Genomic DNA, 14,315 nt, shown 5'->3' on the forward strand with positions numbered 1-14,315 from the left:
GGATGGGCACTATGTAGCCGGGATGCTTTTCTATGACTGCTAGTCCGCTGTCACAGCGACGATAAAGGTAATCACAGCTACCGATCACGATGCTGATTTTCTAGAGACAGACAAACTCTACAGCTGTTTCACCCTGTGGGAATAAGAAAAGCCTGTGTTCATTGAGTGTAGACTTTGTGCCAGTTTTTGTGCTAAGCAGTGTATGCCTATTATTTTAACTTCTCCTATAAAGTAGTATTATTACCATTTACAGTAGCGGCAACTGGGACTTGAGAGGTAAGTGGGTCAAGGCACTGTCATCAAGTGTGAGCACCTGCCTATTTCTAGCTCTCAGACGATATCAACACAAGGTTTCTTCTGATGAGATGGAAACACCAGTAACTGCACTTCACCTTCAGTTTTGATAGCTGCAGTACTGCAAACGTGTTCTTTTATTAAAATTATTTGTGTTAGTTATACTAGGTTCTCAGAGTCAGCCTCATCATTTGGTGCTAGGGTATCCCATATCCTGCTTGTTCTGGCGATTACAACAAATGTTGACATGGGGTCTGCCTTCGCCCTTCTTAAGCCTGTTAGTTTGATATTTAAACGTGTTGATTTAGTTCTGCTTTTGAGTCTGTCTTAACAACCCCTTTGATTCAGAATGAGCCTCTTCCCTTGCTCTGCTTACTGAACCCAACACTCTCCTTTTGCTTTTATCACAAGGTGACCCATTTTCGTTGCATGATTTCTGCTTCACACAGAAGCCCACATGAAATCTCTACCTCAAACTGACATTTATCTCACTGATAACCTGGACATTTTTTTTTTTTTTTACTGGCTTTTGGTTACTAACCCAAATGGGCCAGCAAAAAATCTAGCAGTTAAGCTGTTTTCTAACATATGTGTCCTATTTAAGAAGAATTGCAGTCTCTGTCGGTGTATGTATTTTAAATATTCCCTTTTTTAAAATGCCAGAATAGCATTTATGAAAATAGGAAATTGAACAGGTTTGCCTTATGTAACTGTCGGCTGGGTCTTTGAAAAAATGTTAGGAATCACGGGGAACCTGTTTCTAAAGATAATGAGTAGGTATGTACGTGTTCATGCTTTTAGATTCCGATTTCAGTTGAGAGACTCTTCAGCATGAACAAGACCAAGTGACTTGGCTTGGTAAAGAAAATTAGAAAACCACTCGATCAACTCTGTGCAAATGGTTGTAACAAGTAAATAAATAATATGCACACACACAAAAAGAATAATAAGGAGTTCCCATGGTGGTGTAGTGGTTAACGAATCCGACTAGGAACCATGAAGTTGCGGTCCCTGCCCTTGCTCAGTGGGTTAACGATCTGGTGTTGCCAGGAGCTGTGGTGTAGGTCGCAGACGCGGCTCGGATCCTGCGCTGTTGTGGCTCTGACGTAGGCCAGCGGCTATAGCTTCGATTCGACCTCTAGCTTGGGAACCTCCATATGCCGCAGGGGTGGCCCAAGAAATGGCAAAAAGACGAAAAAAAAAGAAGAAGAAGAATATGCCCAGCAGTTACAAAAACCAATTTGCCTTTATTGACTTCCAAGTCGTGGAGAAACACTCTTTTAACATGTGTTTTCACCCTTGACCTGTCCTCTAGGTGGCGCTGCAGGCGGTGGCTACTCACAGGTCATTCCTATGGAAGAGGTAACGTGGTCTGGGATGTGGTTGAACCAGACATCTTATTGTAATTTTTCCTTCCCAAGATGAAACTTTATTGTAGAGATCTTAGTAGGCCTATGACTTGTTTGTTCAGCAGAAGCACTATTTAAGGAGAAAATCCTAATTTGCAAACTTTTAAACAGCTTCATTTTTTGATATGACAAGGACTTCAAAGGCTTTCAGTGGAAATAATCATTTTAAGTGATTAAATGAAGCATGAGATAGAGAAGAACCATCATGAAGTGAACTCAAAGTAATAACCACAGAAGTGGGTGCAACGTAGAGGCATGGAGTTATGCCACCCCAGGGTACTGCTTGCTCACTCTCTAAAGGACTTGAGTGTATTCCTACTAATCCAGTGTTGCTGTTGATCCCAGTGGTGTGGCGCTTGTGGTTTTTGGACATGTCTCTTAGGGGAAATCATAGTACCTTCTGAGGACAAGCAGTCATTTGTTTTTAAGAGCTACCTGTGTTGAGCATTTGTCCACTGGCCGTGGTGCCGTCAATTTTCCATTGGGTTTAATGTAGGGATTGGTTTGGTTGCACTAGAATGAGTGCTGGAAAGATGCAGAGAACTTAGAAGATTGATGTGGTTTCTGCCCTTTTGTAGTTTAATCTCCACCTCACTGGTGACATCCACGCCATCACCGCAGCTAATAACCTTGTTGCTGCAGCCATCGATGCCCGGATGTTCCATGAACAGACCCAGACAGACAAGGTAGGCTGCTGACGCCCCGCCAAGCACTTTGGAAAGGTTTGAAGGCCTCAAATTAATGCTGAGCCCTCGGGTGCCAGTAATGCAGAGAGCAAGGCAGTGGTGTTCCTCTCATGGAAAATCCCTTTTCCTCCTTTTCTTTAAGGCTCTCTTTAATCGTTTGGTGCCATCAGTAAATGGAGTGAGAAAGTTCTCTGATATCCAACTCCGGAGGCTGTGGGTAAGCTCTTCCCTTCTTCATTGTTGATACTGTGTGAAATTGGATAATTGGTAAAGAGATGACAGTCTCCTTAGAGTAACCTGTTCTGGATCCAGTTCATCCATGACCATACTTAGAAGGTCATGATAGGCAAAGCAAAGATTGATGGTAGAGGTTATTTCTCATGTATCTATGAACTTTTAGTGGTTAGTCCTGGAATAGAGAGAGCACTGACAACCTGCTCTCAGCTAAGAAGAATGACACTTCCATCATAGCATGGTTGTAGAATTCAAGATGTCAGCGTGGCAGCATAGAAGCTTATGGAGTTTGTGTACTTACTATTCCCAGCATCAGGACTTTAATCAAGAACGGTTACTTCTGTTATTTTATTTGAATCTCTATTATAAATGTGTAGTTAGTAAACATACACTATATCACATGCCCAGAAATTCCACTCCTAGCTGTGTACCCAAGAGAAATTCAAACTTGTGATCATACAAAAAACATGAATTTTTTTACCAGCTCTATAATAATCTTCAAAATCCAGAAACAACCTAAATGTCTTTCAGTGGATGAATGGGTAAACAAACTGGTATATCCATGCAATAAAAAGGAATGAATGAGAGTTCCCTCTGTGGCACAGTGGGTTAAGAATCCGACTGCAGTAGCTCAGGTCCTTGTGGAGATGCCGGTTCGATCCCTGGCCTGGTGCAGTGGGTTAAAGGATCTTAATGGATCCAGCATAGGTTGCAGCTGTGGCTTGGATTCAGTCCCAGGCCCAGGAACTCCCATATGCTATGGGTACAGCCATTAAAAAATAAATAAAGGGATGAATGAACTGTTGATACACGCAACAACTTGAATGAATCTCAAAGACATTTATGTTGCATGAAGGAAGCCAGTCTCAAATGGTTGCATACTGTATGACATTCTCAAAAGACAAAACTGCAATAATGGAGACAGATCAGTGGGTGCCAGAAGTTACGGACTGGGGAAGGGTGTGACTTTAAAGGGGTAGTACAAGGGAGTTTTAAAAAAATAAAATAAAAAAATACAGAGTTCCTGTCGTGGCTCAGCGAAAACGAATCTGACTAGTATCCATGAGGATGCACGTTTGATCCCTGGCCTAGCTCAGTGGGTTAAGGATCCGGTGTTACCATGAGCTGTGGTGTAGGTCACAGACGTGGCTTGGATCCCACGTTGCTGTGACTGTGGCATAGGCCAGCGGCTACAGCTCCCATTAGACCCCGGTCAGGGAACTTCTATATGCCACATAGGAACTTCCATATGAACTTCTATTACAAAAATAGAGTTATTAAACATACACTATATCATATGACCCAGAAATTCAAAAAAACAAAAGCAAAAAAAAAAAAAAACCCACACAAAAATACATTCTTGTGTTAATTTTACATATGAAAAAATGGTATATATCTATAAATATTCTTTAGACCACCTGGCAGTCAATAAATAGTATGTGCTGGCTCGTTATCAATAGTACTTATACTCACCTTATTTTTAATGTTTTTGCCACTTTATATTTTGATGCTATTAAGAGTAGTACACGAAACTCCCCTTTACCCAGATGCAGTAGTTGTTTTTTGCTTTACAGTTCTGTCACTATTTTTATATATTTATTTTCTGGACTTGAGGCAAAGTGGCTTTTACACAGTTTGATATTTCTTAGCTTCTCTTGTTTTCACCACTCCCTCCCCCTATCCTATGCATAAGGTAAATCAGCTGTTACACTGTTTTATAAAAGAATTGTGCTCTGCAAGGCAGCAAGTGCCATGGAAAGATCAGACAACTTCTAATCTTAACTTTGCTGGTGGAACTTTCTGTCAGATGTGGAGAGGGGCTAGACTAAATGTTTAAATGTTCCTTTAAGAAGCTTTAGGCTATGAAATCTAGGGACTTGTCCATGGCCACAGCACCCCTCACCAGGTTGGAACTAGAATGTCAGTTTCCTGGTTCCTGGTCCCCGAGCATCCTCTCTTGCACTGTTATCAGTCTGTCCTGGGTGCTCAGTCAAGAGTGGGTTCTCGGGAGTTCCTGTTGCGGCTCAGTGGTTAACGAATCTGACTAGCATCCATGAGGACACAGGTTCGATCCCTGGCCTTGCTCAGTGGGTTAAGGACCCGGCTTTGCCATGAGCTGTGGTGTTGATTGCAGACATGGCTCAAATCCTGCGTGGCTGTGGCTGTGGCTGTGGCTGTGGCCAGCAGCTATAGCCCTGATTAGACCCCTAGCATAGGAAACCTCCACATACCACAGGTGCAGCCCTAGGAAAAAAAAAAAGGAGTGGGTTCTTAGCAGCACATCCTCAGTTTAACGACTGAGGGTTTTACTGCCTTCTGTATACAGTGGCATGTTACAGGCTTGTGAGGGTATTTGGCAAGCCCGAGGGCACAAAGTCCTGGTAGCACAGGAAGGGGACTATGGGAGGATAGGGCTTGCTGGGGCCACTCAGATCTACCATGAGTTGTAAGAGAGTTCATTTTACAGGCATTTTCTGTTTCTGTTTGGATATGACCATGGTACACATTGTAGATAAACAAATTTCCAAGTTTTATGAGGAAGAAGAGAATAACCCTTCTGTGCCTTTTGGAACAGTAAGAGGGCAGTGAAAGAACAGAGCTACTTAAAAAGCATAAATTATGTTAGAGCAACGTCTCTTTTCTTCCTTTGCCTTAAAAGGACTACTTATCCTTTTAAATGTATTCAGAAAGTCATCCCACTGTTTTTTTAAAAGCATGTGAATGTGATTTACATTGATTTTTATTGATTGATATTTATGTGTGCTCTTGCAAATTTTGCGTTTGAATTGGACTTCTCAATTGTTTGAAAAAGCTCTGCATATCTCTTCAATATATATGCATGTGGTGAGTTAGGTGAAACACTTTTTGGTCACTGCGCTTACATAAGGCTCTGGTTTAGGAAAATGCCTCTGGTACTCAGTGATCGAGACATGTTAACTACACCCTTATACATGTGTGAGAGGGAAGTAAAGATTTAGCCAAAGGGATCATAGTTTTCCCTTCTGAACTATATTTCCAGGGGGAGAGGGGACCTACCTGGAGATAGGGATTAAAATTCTTTTAATCTGCTTTTGTTTTGTCTTACTTTTGTTTTAATTTTCCTTCCTCTTCAGAGACTAGGCATTGAAAAGACTGACCCTACCACACTGACAGATGAAGAGATAAACAGATTTGCAAGATTGGACATTGATCCAGAAACTATAACTTGGCAAAGAGGTACCAGAGCAGTGTGCATAGCCCATTTGTTTGGTTATACTGCATGCCCCATGCCCTCCTTACGAGCTGGTAAAAATGGGAGTTCCTCTTGTGGCGGAGCAGAAACAAATCTGACTAGTATCCATGAGGATGTGGGCTGGATCCCTGGCCTTGCTCAGTGGGTTGGGGATCCAGCGTTGCGATGAGCTGTGGTGTATGTTGCAGACGCGGCTCGGATCCTGTGTTGCTGTAGCTGTGGTGTAGGCCGGCAGCAATAGCTCCAATTCGACCCCTAGCCTGGGAACCTCCATATGCTGCAGGTGTGGCCCTAAAAGGCCAAAAAAAGCTGGTAAAATGGGAGATCCAGAGTTCACGTGTGGTGTTTTCATTGTTAAGGTCTAAGTAACACGGCAGCTTACTCATTTTTCTGGCCACCCTGTCTTTAATTCCTGTATATTAATGGTATATGAGCATCATCTTCTGACCCTTGGCCAGAAAAATGAATAAGTTGCCATGTCTCCTTTTTAGCTGCAATCAAACCTCCTTTTGTTCGGTTAGTTGGACACTTTGCTGGCTCTCTGGGTTGACTGGCGTGAGGATTGTTTTAAGGAAGTTCATGCATAAACCAAAAACAGCATTTTGCACGTTTCATCTTATGCAGAAAGTTTTGGTGTCATGAAGTAGAGAAGTAATATTTAATCACGTCTTGAATCATGTTGCCCTTTATTCTTAGAATTCTTGTCTAGCAAAGGTGACTGGATTTCTCTTGTAGCTCTGGAGCTTGCCTACTCCTTTTTACCTCATTTTGTTAAACCCGTGTCGCAAAGTAGGTAGCCTTCAAGGTTTAAACATTTAGCAAATTGGTGAGTGAGTTGCCTGGTTTCACTGCCATATGTTGCTTTTCTCTGTGCAGACCTAGCATGGCTTAGAATTTTATTTTGTACCAACCGTGCATCCATCTAAACCCCATCACTGCTAAGAAGGAATTTTCATCCAGGTGCTTGGAATACAACTAACAACCACTTTATTGACAGTTTTTTGATTGCCATTAGCTCAGTAACTGTGCTAGCTAATGGCATTTTTAAGACAACTCAGTGCCTAAAACCACATTGATATTTCTCTTCCTTTGCATCAATGGCTTTAGTATAAATGGTATAATATTTTATGAGGAAGAAGCTAAAGATCCATTTTGAAGATCTCATTCACTTTTTTTGTGTGTAATCCATGCCTTCTAAGAAAGTAGAAGCAGACAGGGGAAAAAATGCATCATACTCATTGCCTGGCTATTTTATACACAGAAATTAGGTGCAAGGAACCTGACACTGTTTTGTTTGAAAAATAAGAGTAGTGTCAAGCAACTCATTACATCCTTCATTTATCAAATTGGGTATGTGTGTATCTCCAAGTGCTGTACAAGACGCTGCTTTTAGTGTTTAAATTACTACAGTGTTTATGGAAAATAATTTGCATGTTATCAGGTACCTTAAAAATGCCTCCCCTCTCTGACCCACTGTAAAAGTATATGAACTGGTTTGCTGTTGTTCATTATCTGTTTTGTTGTTATTTTTAGCATGTCATATAAAAACCAAAATTGGGAATTACACTGAAATATTCATGATAGTTAGACCTAGGAGGTGAGATTAAGATTAGTTAGTAGGGGAGTTCCCTGGTGACCTAGAGGGTTGGGGATCCAGCATTGTCACTGCTATGGCTCAGATGCAATCCCTGGCCTAGGAACTTCCATGTGCCATTGGTGTGGCCAAAAAAAAAAAAAAAAAAGCTTAGTTACTAGGTTGAAGTTTGCCATGTTTGCCATTGGTAAGCAATTCGATAGATGTTCTGTCATCAGAAAGGAAATTATTTCTTCTAAGTGTGCTAGAGAAAAGAGGAGGTCTGTTACTCAGCCCGCTTCAAAAGGCATCGCCCTTGCCCTGTGTTTATGGCCTTTGTCTGTCTCAGGGTCGTAGAAAGTCTGTGACTCATCCCACAGGAAAGCACAAACCTTGGCCTTGGGAAAAACTGTGGAATGCTCTATTTTTCATGAAATACGGAATATGCTTTGAAATAGAGTCCAGATTTTCAGTTAATTATCTAGGCACTCTACAGTCCTGCAGTTCTTACATATTAATGGTATATGAACATCATTTCTAAACTTGGACCCATATTCTAGCTGTACCATTAATTTTGAAATCCAGTATTACAGTCACTAAGTTCGACTTGTTGCTTTAAAAATTCTGCTGGTTCCTTTAACTTTATGGTCCTTTTCCCTTTCTGCTGTCTCTCCCCTCTCTTCCCTCTCTACCGTATCTTTCTTCTGGCTCCTCCTTTTCTCCTGCAGTGTTGGATACCAATGATAGATTCCTGAGGAAGATCACAATTGGACAGGCTCCCACGGAGAAGGGGCACTCACGGACGGTAACTCTCTGTCCCTTTCTACGTCAGTTAGTTCATATACTAGCTCCTTGCAGCTTTATGCTCCTCCGTCTCCTCCCAGGCGATCGATACTGCCAGGTGTTGTTCTGCCTTCTCCCTTTTAAAATGGGAGCGAGTAGGTGTGTGGTATTGAGCACTCCTGACAGCTTTTGCAGTAAATCCCATGTGTCACCTGTGTGTTTTTCCCCCAGCATTTTTTTTCCTGGAGGTGGAGAGCCCCAAGTGAATATCATTGCACATAAATTGATAAAAATTGCTTCTTTTCTGTGGCCATTTTGCAGTATGTCTCTTCCGTGTAAAAGCTTCCATGTTAGTCCCTGGTGTGTTAAGGAAGCCATAATTGCATGGTTACAGGCCACCTTCACAGGGACAGTTGGTCCTTCTAAAACATTTATTTGTAAAAATTGACTAGTCAAGGTCTTAGAATAGTTAATTACAAATTTTTGCCATTGGAAGGTTATCAAGGTCTCTGTGTGCTATTCTTTTTCCTTCCTTTTAAGCTATATGTTTACTAAACCCGGGATGCCAGCAAGGATTGCGTTTGCACCCACGCTTCTGGTTTAACAGTTTTCCCTGTTGCGTCTCTTCCCTGCCAACAGGCGCAGTTTGATATCTCTGTGGCAAGTGAAATCATGGCTGTCCTGGCTCTCACCAGTTCTCTAGAAGACATGAGAGAGAGACTGAGCAAAATGGTGGTGGCATCCAGCAAGAAAGGGGAGCCCATCAGTGCTGAAGATCTGGTGGGTACCCGGGCACTCCAGACTCGGTGACCCATCTGTGTCTGTTGTCCTTGAGTCTCTCAGTGGTTACTGATAACAAAAATTATGCCATACTTCAGATGCTGCAATTAACTAATAGATGTATATGCTCTTTCTACTTAAAAGATAGTTATGAAATTTGTAAAAAGTACTTCATACCACATGATGGGTGGTCTGCTCTAGGAATAGACCACAGGTTTCAGGTGGTTTGAGCAATACCTCCAACCTGTGAGTATTTCTGAGAGCAGATGTCTGACTTGGGTTTCAGAGAGTGTCAAGAGTCTGAGTGAGACCCTTAGAGCTGATCCTGGGGTCACGCCTCGGCCCCTCCCGACGGGCCTCCCTGCACAGAGGCCTCTTGTCATGAGGCTCTTGGGCACCACATCCACGCTGTTGACCACACTGAGAACACCTCAGCCAGTTCTTCTAAGGGTCCTGCCAGGCTGGTTGTCCACTTTAGAAGCATTTCTGAATTGTCTACGTGGTAACAAGTGTGAAGTTGGGATCATCTTACAGATTTTTGAAAAGCCTGTCTGGGTGCATGTACAGCACAATGGTTGGCCTGTGATCCTGCGATTAGCAGTTTGTCAGATGAATTTAGAAGAGTGGAGAGGGGGGATATTTATTTCCTGTTGGTTTTTGTGTGTGTGTGTCTTTTTATTTTATTTATTTATTTTTTTTTAAGGGCTGCACCTGTGGCATATGGAAGTTCCCAGGCTAGGGGTCAAATCAGAACTACAGCTGTCAGCCTATGCTACAGCCATAGCAATGCTGGAACCAAGCAGCATCTGTGACCTATGCTACAGCTCACGGCAATGCTGGATTCTTAACCCACTGAGCAAGGCCAGGGATCGAACCTGCATCCTCATGGATACTAGTCAGGTTTATTACTGCTGAGCCACAATGGGAACTCTTATTTCGTGTTTTCATCATCAATGTATGTAAGAAAGGAAATTGGTTTAAACTTTCACACACAAACCAGAAACCTAGAGACTCGTTAAATTGAATATAAGTAGACATAGCTTTATCTTGCTTTGATAACTGTGTTCACCTATGGTTGAATGGCTTAGGAGAGGGACCGGATATATAAGAGTTGGTATTGAACTTCTGGGTAAATTTTCCATGTAAGGTACAGGCGACACATACTGAATTTGGTTTATAGCCATTTCTGCCCAGACACCAAAGTTACATATAATTCAGTACTCTAGGACTTAGCATTTCCATGCTATACATTAGTCTGCAGTGGCTTCCCCACATCGATCAGCCACAGAGCTTGATTAAGAGGCTTGTTTCCGGGGTTGTGTACTTTTCCAGAATTTACATGTGAATGACTGTCATTTTCCTTCTCTGTTCTCCCTTGAGATCATTGGTAACTGCATAGTATATCCAGAAAAATAAGCAAACAGGAGTTCCCGTCGTGGCGCAGTGGTTAACGAATCCGACTAGGAACCATGAGGTTGCGGGTTCGGTCCCTGCCCTTGCTCAGTGGGTTAACGATCCAGCGTTGCCGTGAGCTGTGGTGTAGATTGCAGACGCGGCTCGGATCCCGCGTTGCTGTGGCTCTGGCGTAGGCCGGTGGCTACAGCTCCGATTGGACCCCTCGCCTGGGAACCTCCATATGCTGTGGGAGCGGCCCAAGAAATAGCAACAACAACAACAACAACAACAACGAAAGACAAAAAAAAAAAAAAAAGAAAAAAAAATAAGCAAACAAATGCATGGATGATCTAGTTTAGGTAAAAGTACTGATTGCTCCAAGATGGCTAAAAAGGAGAGACCTAAGAATGTTGAATTTTGGCTTCAAAAGATTGCTTTTTTGCTGGTGGGACTCACCCCTTCATGCCTTTGTTTCATAGGGTGTGAGCGGAGCGTTGACGGTACTTATGAAGGACGCCATCAAGCCCAACCTCATGCAGACATTAGAGGTGAGGAGAGTGACTCTGCCTTCCTGGACTGGTCCCCTGCCTTCAGAGCAGGGTGGCTGTAAAGCCCACTCTTCTCAGGCAGTCAGACCTCCTCTCCTCGCTCATCTTTCTGCCCATCCCTTCTCCCAGTTGTGACTGGGACCTTACTGAAATAGAAAAGAGGTGGCTTCGTACGTTCCCCTGGGGAGTCTTTTTCTCTTGGGCTCCAGCTAACTTTGGGCCCCTTGATCGTGTGGTCCTTTTTGAAGCAGGCTTGGCAGCTTCGCTCATCATGTCTTGATGTCCGCAGGGCACCCCAGTGTTCGTTCATGCCGGGCCGTTTGCCAACATCGCACACGGAAATTCGTCCATCATTGCAGACCGGATTGCACTCAAGCTTGTTGGTCCTGAAGGGTTTGTAGGCGAGTGCTTTTGCCACATCAGTGGTTGGCTTTTTCTTGGAACGTCAAGGGCGTTGATTTTTACAGCTGATTTTCTCTTTACAGTGACCGAAGCAGGATTCGGAGCAGACATCGGAATGGAAAAGTTCTTTAACATCAAGTGCCGGTATTCAGGTCTCTGCCCTCACGTGGTGGTGCTTGTTGCCACTGTCAGGGCTCTGAAAATGCACGGAGGCGGCCCCACGGTGAGGATCAGGGGTTGGAACAGTCCGATTCTCTCAGAACTGTCCCGAAGGCTCAAGGGAAGCTGAGCGACTTGCGCCCGTCTGTTGGTTAAGTCGCCCTGACCCTCAGGACTCTGGGTGCCAAAAGCCGCGGGGTTCACACCGCTCTTGTGCCGGCCGCCACATCCCTCACAGGCAGCGCCAGCTCGCGGCGTTTTAAGAGGGCCGAGATCAGCTGCATGGCCCACCTTTCCGAGGAAAGCATCTGATGATATCTAACCCCCTCCAGGACATGCTTGGCTATACTTCTAAACTCTTTTCTCTTCAGACTGGTTCTTTTAAAATCTGTGCCCCATGGGGTTCCCGTCATGGCACAGTGGTTAACGAATCCGACTAGGAACCATGAGGTTGCGGGTTCCATCCCTGGCCTCACTCAGTAGGTTAACGATCCGGTGCTGCTGTGGCTGTGGTGTAGGCCAGTGGCTACAGCTCTGATTGAACCCCTAGCCTGGGAACCTCCATATGCCGCAGGTGCAGCCCTAGAAAAGGGAAAAAGACAAAAACAAAACAAAACATTATCCCCATTCTAGTAAAAAAAAACATAAGCCATAGAAGCATCCAGCAAATATTTTCTAAAAAATAAATAAATAAATAAATAAATAAAATCTGAGCCCCATTACCCTCTAAATGGTGGCCTTGGCAGCCAACCAGCCAAACCACTTAGTGGAAATAGAGGTCAGCCCTTATTGGGAGGTGGGTGCTGGGCAGGGCCACTGACAGCCTAGAGTGGGGGTGAGGGGTGGAGGGAGAGGGACAGGTGCACTGAGCACAGGTTATCTTCCGCTCCAACCGGAACTTTGTGCTTTCCTGCATTCTCACGACTTAGAGATGGTATTTTATTTTCTGTTATTTTAGTACCTTTTCTTCAGCGCCTCTGTGTGAAGACATGGTACTCTTTTTCAGAAATCAGTTGAAGAAGTATTAAATGTCTAACCTCCAGGAGCTGGTCTTGTAACCTGAAAAATAAGATCTCCCTCACCTATGGAAGAAAATCACGGTTTCTTAGTGTAGTGATCAGGGCTTTTCCTAATAGAGTAGTTCTCAAGAATATTGGTCTCAGAACTTAAGGGTCTGAAAGAGCTTTTGTTTAGCTGAGTTATGTCTACTGATATATACTATATTAGAAATTAAATGTTAACATAAATAGGAATTCCTGTCATGGCTCAGTGGGTTATGACCCTGACTAGTATCCATGAGGACTCAGATTTGATCCCTGGCCTTGCTCAGTGGATTAAGGGTCTAGCATTGCCATGAGCTGTGGTGTAGGTCGCAGATGCAGCTTGGATCCCAAGTTGCCGTGGCTGTGGTGTAGGCCAGCAAGCTGCAGGTCTTATTCAACCCCTAGCCTGGGAACATCCATGTGCTGTGGATGCGGCCCTAGAAAGCAAAAAACAAACAAACCAAAAAAACCACCCATAAATATTAATTAAACATTAACATATATAACTTTTTTTAAAAAGTAAAAAAGTGACTATATTTTCCAAAACAACATTTAGGCATTGTACAGTTTTCAGAGCTCTTCAGTATCTGGCTTAATTGAAGGCTGCTGTTTTCTCATTTTCAGCATTTGATCTGTTGTGATATCACTTGTCATGTAATCTTTGGAAAAGCCCACTGTATACTCAATGAAAGATTGAGAGTGAAAAGAGCCGTAACATCTTAGAATTCTCATTGGAAACAGCCTTGACCTCTTGGACCCCGTGAAAGGGTTAGGTCCCCACTCAGGGGAGAACCACGGTGTTGACAGCCCAGCATGCCTCTCCTAACCCAGGACACCCCTTTGTGCCAGGAGCGCAGGACCGACTTTCTTATTCTTCCTGCTCGTAGCCAACACTCCTGTCTCTCGCACCTCCTCGCTCACCCTCACGCCATTGCGCCTCTTTTCTTCTCTCCTCCTGATCTCATGGTCTGAAAATTACTGCGGGCCCGTTACAGGCAGCACGGAGAGGAGGGCTTTACCCACAGCCCGGTGGGGCAGCCACGTGAGGCCCCTGCTCCCTGCCACGCCTCTCCATGGCCCCTTTTGGAGTTGGAGCGCCGTGGTGTCTCTGAGGAGAGGGAGCCGAGCAAGTGGAAGGCTTCTTGATCGCTCGCTCTCCATTGCTCACAGCGGGGTCCTCAGAGTCGGCACCTTCCCCCCCCAGGCACTTCCCCATTGGATGCAGTGGGGGGCTGACCCACCAGGTACCTCTGCAGTAGTGAACACCTGTAGAGGAAGAAAATCCTTGTGTGTTGTTTCTCTCTTGTTTGTGTTGCTTATGCGCCCCAGTTCAGCTCCACGAAGGCATGGGCTGGCTTTGCAGGCCAGCTCATGAACCCCATTGCAAGGCGCATCTCACCCCCCATGGCTGATGTCTCAGAGTGGATAGTGCAGGGCTCCCGGCTGCCTCTCTCCCTACGCTCACCTTTACTTCTGCCCCCAGTGCTGTGTGCTTCAGTCGCTGGGGTTAGTGCTCCAGTAGGAACACAGCCTTTCCCCTGCCCACCTGGTAATCCATCCTGTCTCACTTCTTTAACCCAGGCCCCGAAGGTCTCCCACTCTACTCAAGAGCAATCACTTTTGTTCTGTGCTGTAGTATTGGTCTTAAGCCCTAAATCCTTAGGGCAGGACACATCCTTTTACTGCTGTGTATCTCCCCCCACACACACCGCGAGCATGCAGCTTCTGGCCTTTAACATGTGACAAAGCACCGTTTTAAGCTGAAACCCAAGTGTCA

The 14,315-nt window shown here is 44.3% G+C and overlaps 1 protein-coding gene across 1 annotated transcript in view; it reads left to right on the forward strand.

Annotated features, from left to right (window-relative positions):
• MTHFD1 (methylenetetrahydrofolate dehydrogenase, cyclohydrolase and formyltetrahydrofolate synthetase 1) overlaps window positions 1-14,315 on the forward strand; it is a 62,459-nt gene that overhangs the window by 35,328 nt on the left and 12,816 nt on the right. Inside the window, exons 13-21 of the mRNA XM_001924329.6 lie at window positions 1,610-1,656; window positions 2,282-2,389; window positions 2,532-2,606; window positions 5,737-5,839; window positions 8,157-8,233; window positions 8,851-8,991; window positions 10,866-10,934; window positions 11,224-11,335; window positions 11,420-11,559. Coding sequence (XP_001924364.3) covers window positions 1,610-1,656; window positions 2,282-2,389; window positions 2,532-2,606; window positions 5,737-5,839; window positions 8,157-8,233; window positions 8,851-8,991; window positions 10,866-10,934; window positions 11,224-11,335; window positions 11,420-11,559 — 872 coding nt within the window. The remainder of the gene's footprint in view (window positions 1-1,609; window positions 1,657-2,281; window positions 2,390-2,531; window positions 2,607-5,736; window positions 5,840-8,156; window positions 8,234-8,850; window positions 8,992-10,865; window positions 10,935-11,223; window positions 11,336-11,419; window positions 11,560-14,315) is intronic.

This window comes from Sus scrofa, chromosome 7, assembly GCF_054392235.1.
Source record: "Sus scrofa isolate SSC_HxYL_T2T_F1_AM1 chromosome 7, Sscrofa_HxYL_maternal_Yorkshire_Landrace_v2.0, whole genome shotgun sequence".
Lineage (NCBI taxonomy): Eukaryota > Metazoa > Chordata > Mammalia > Artiodactyla > Suidae > Sus > Sus scrofa.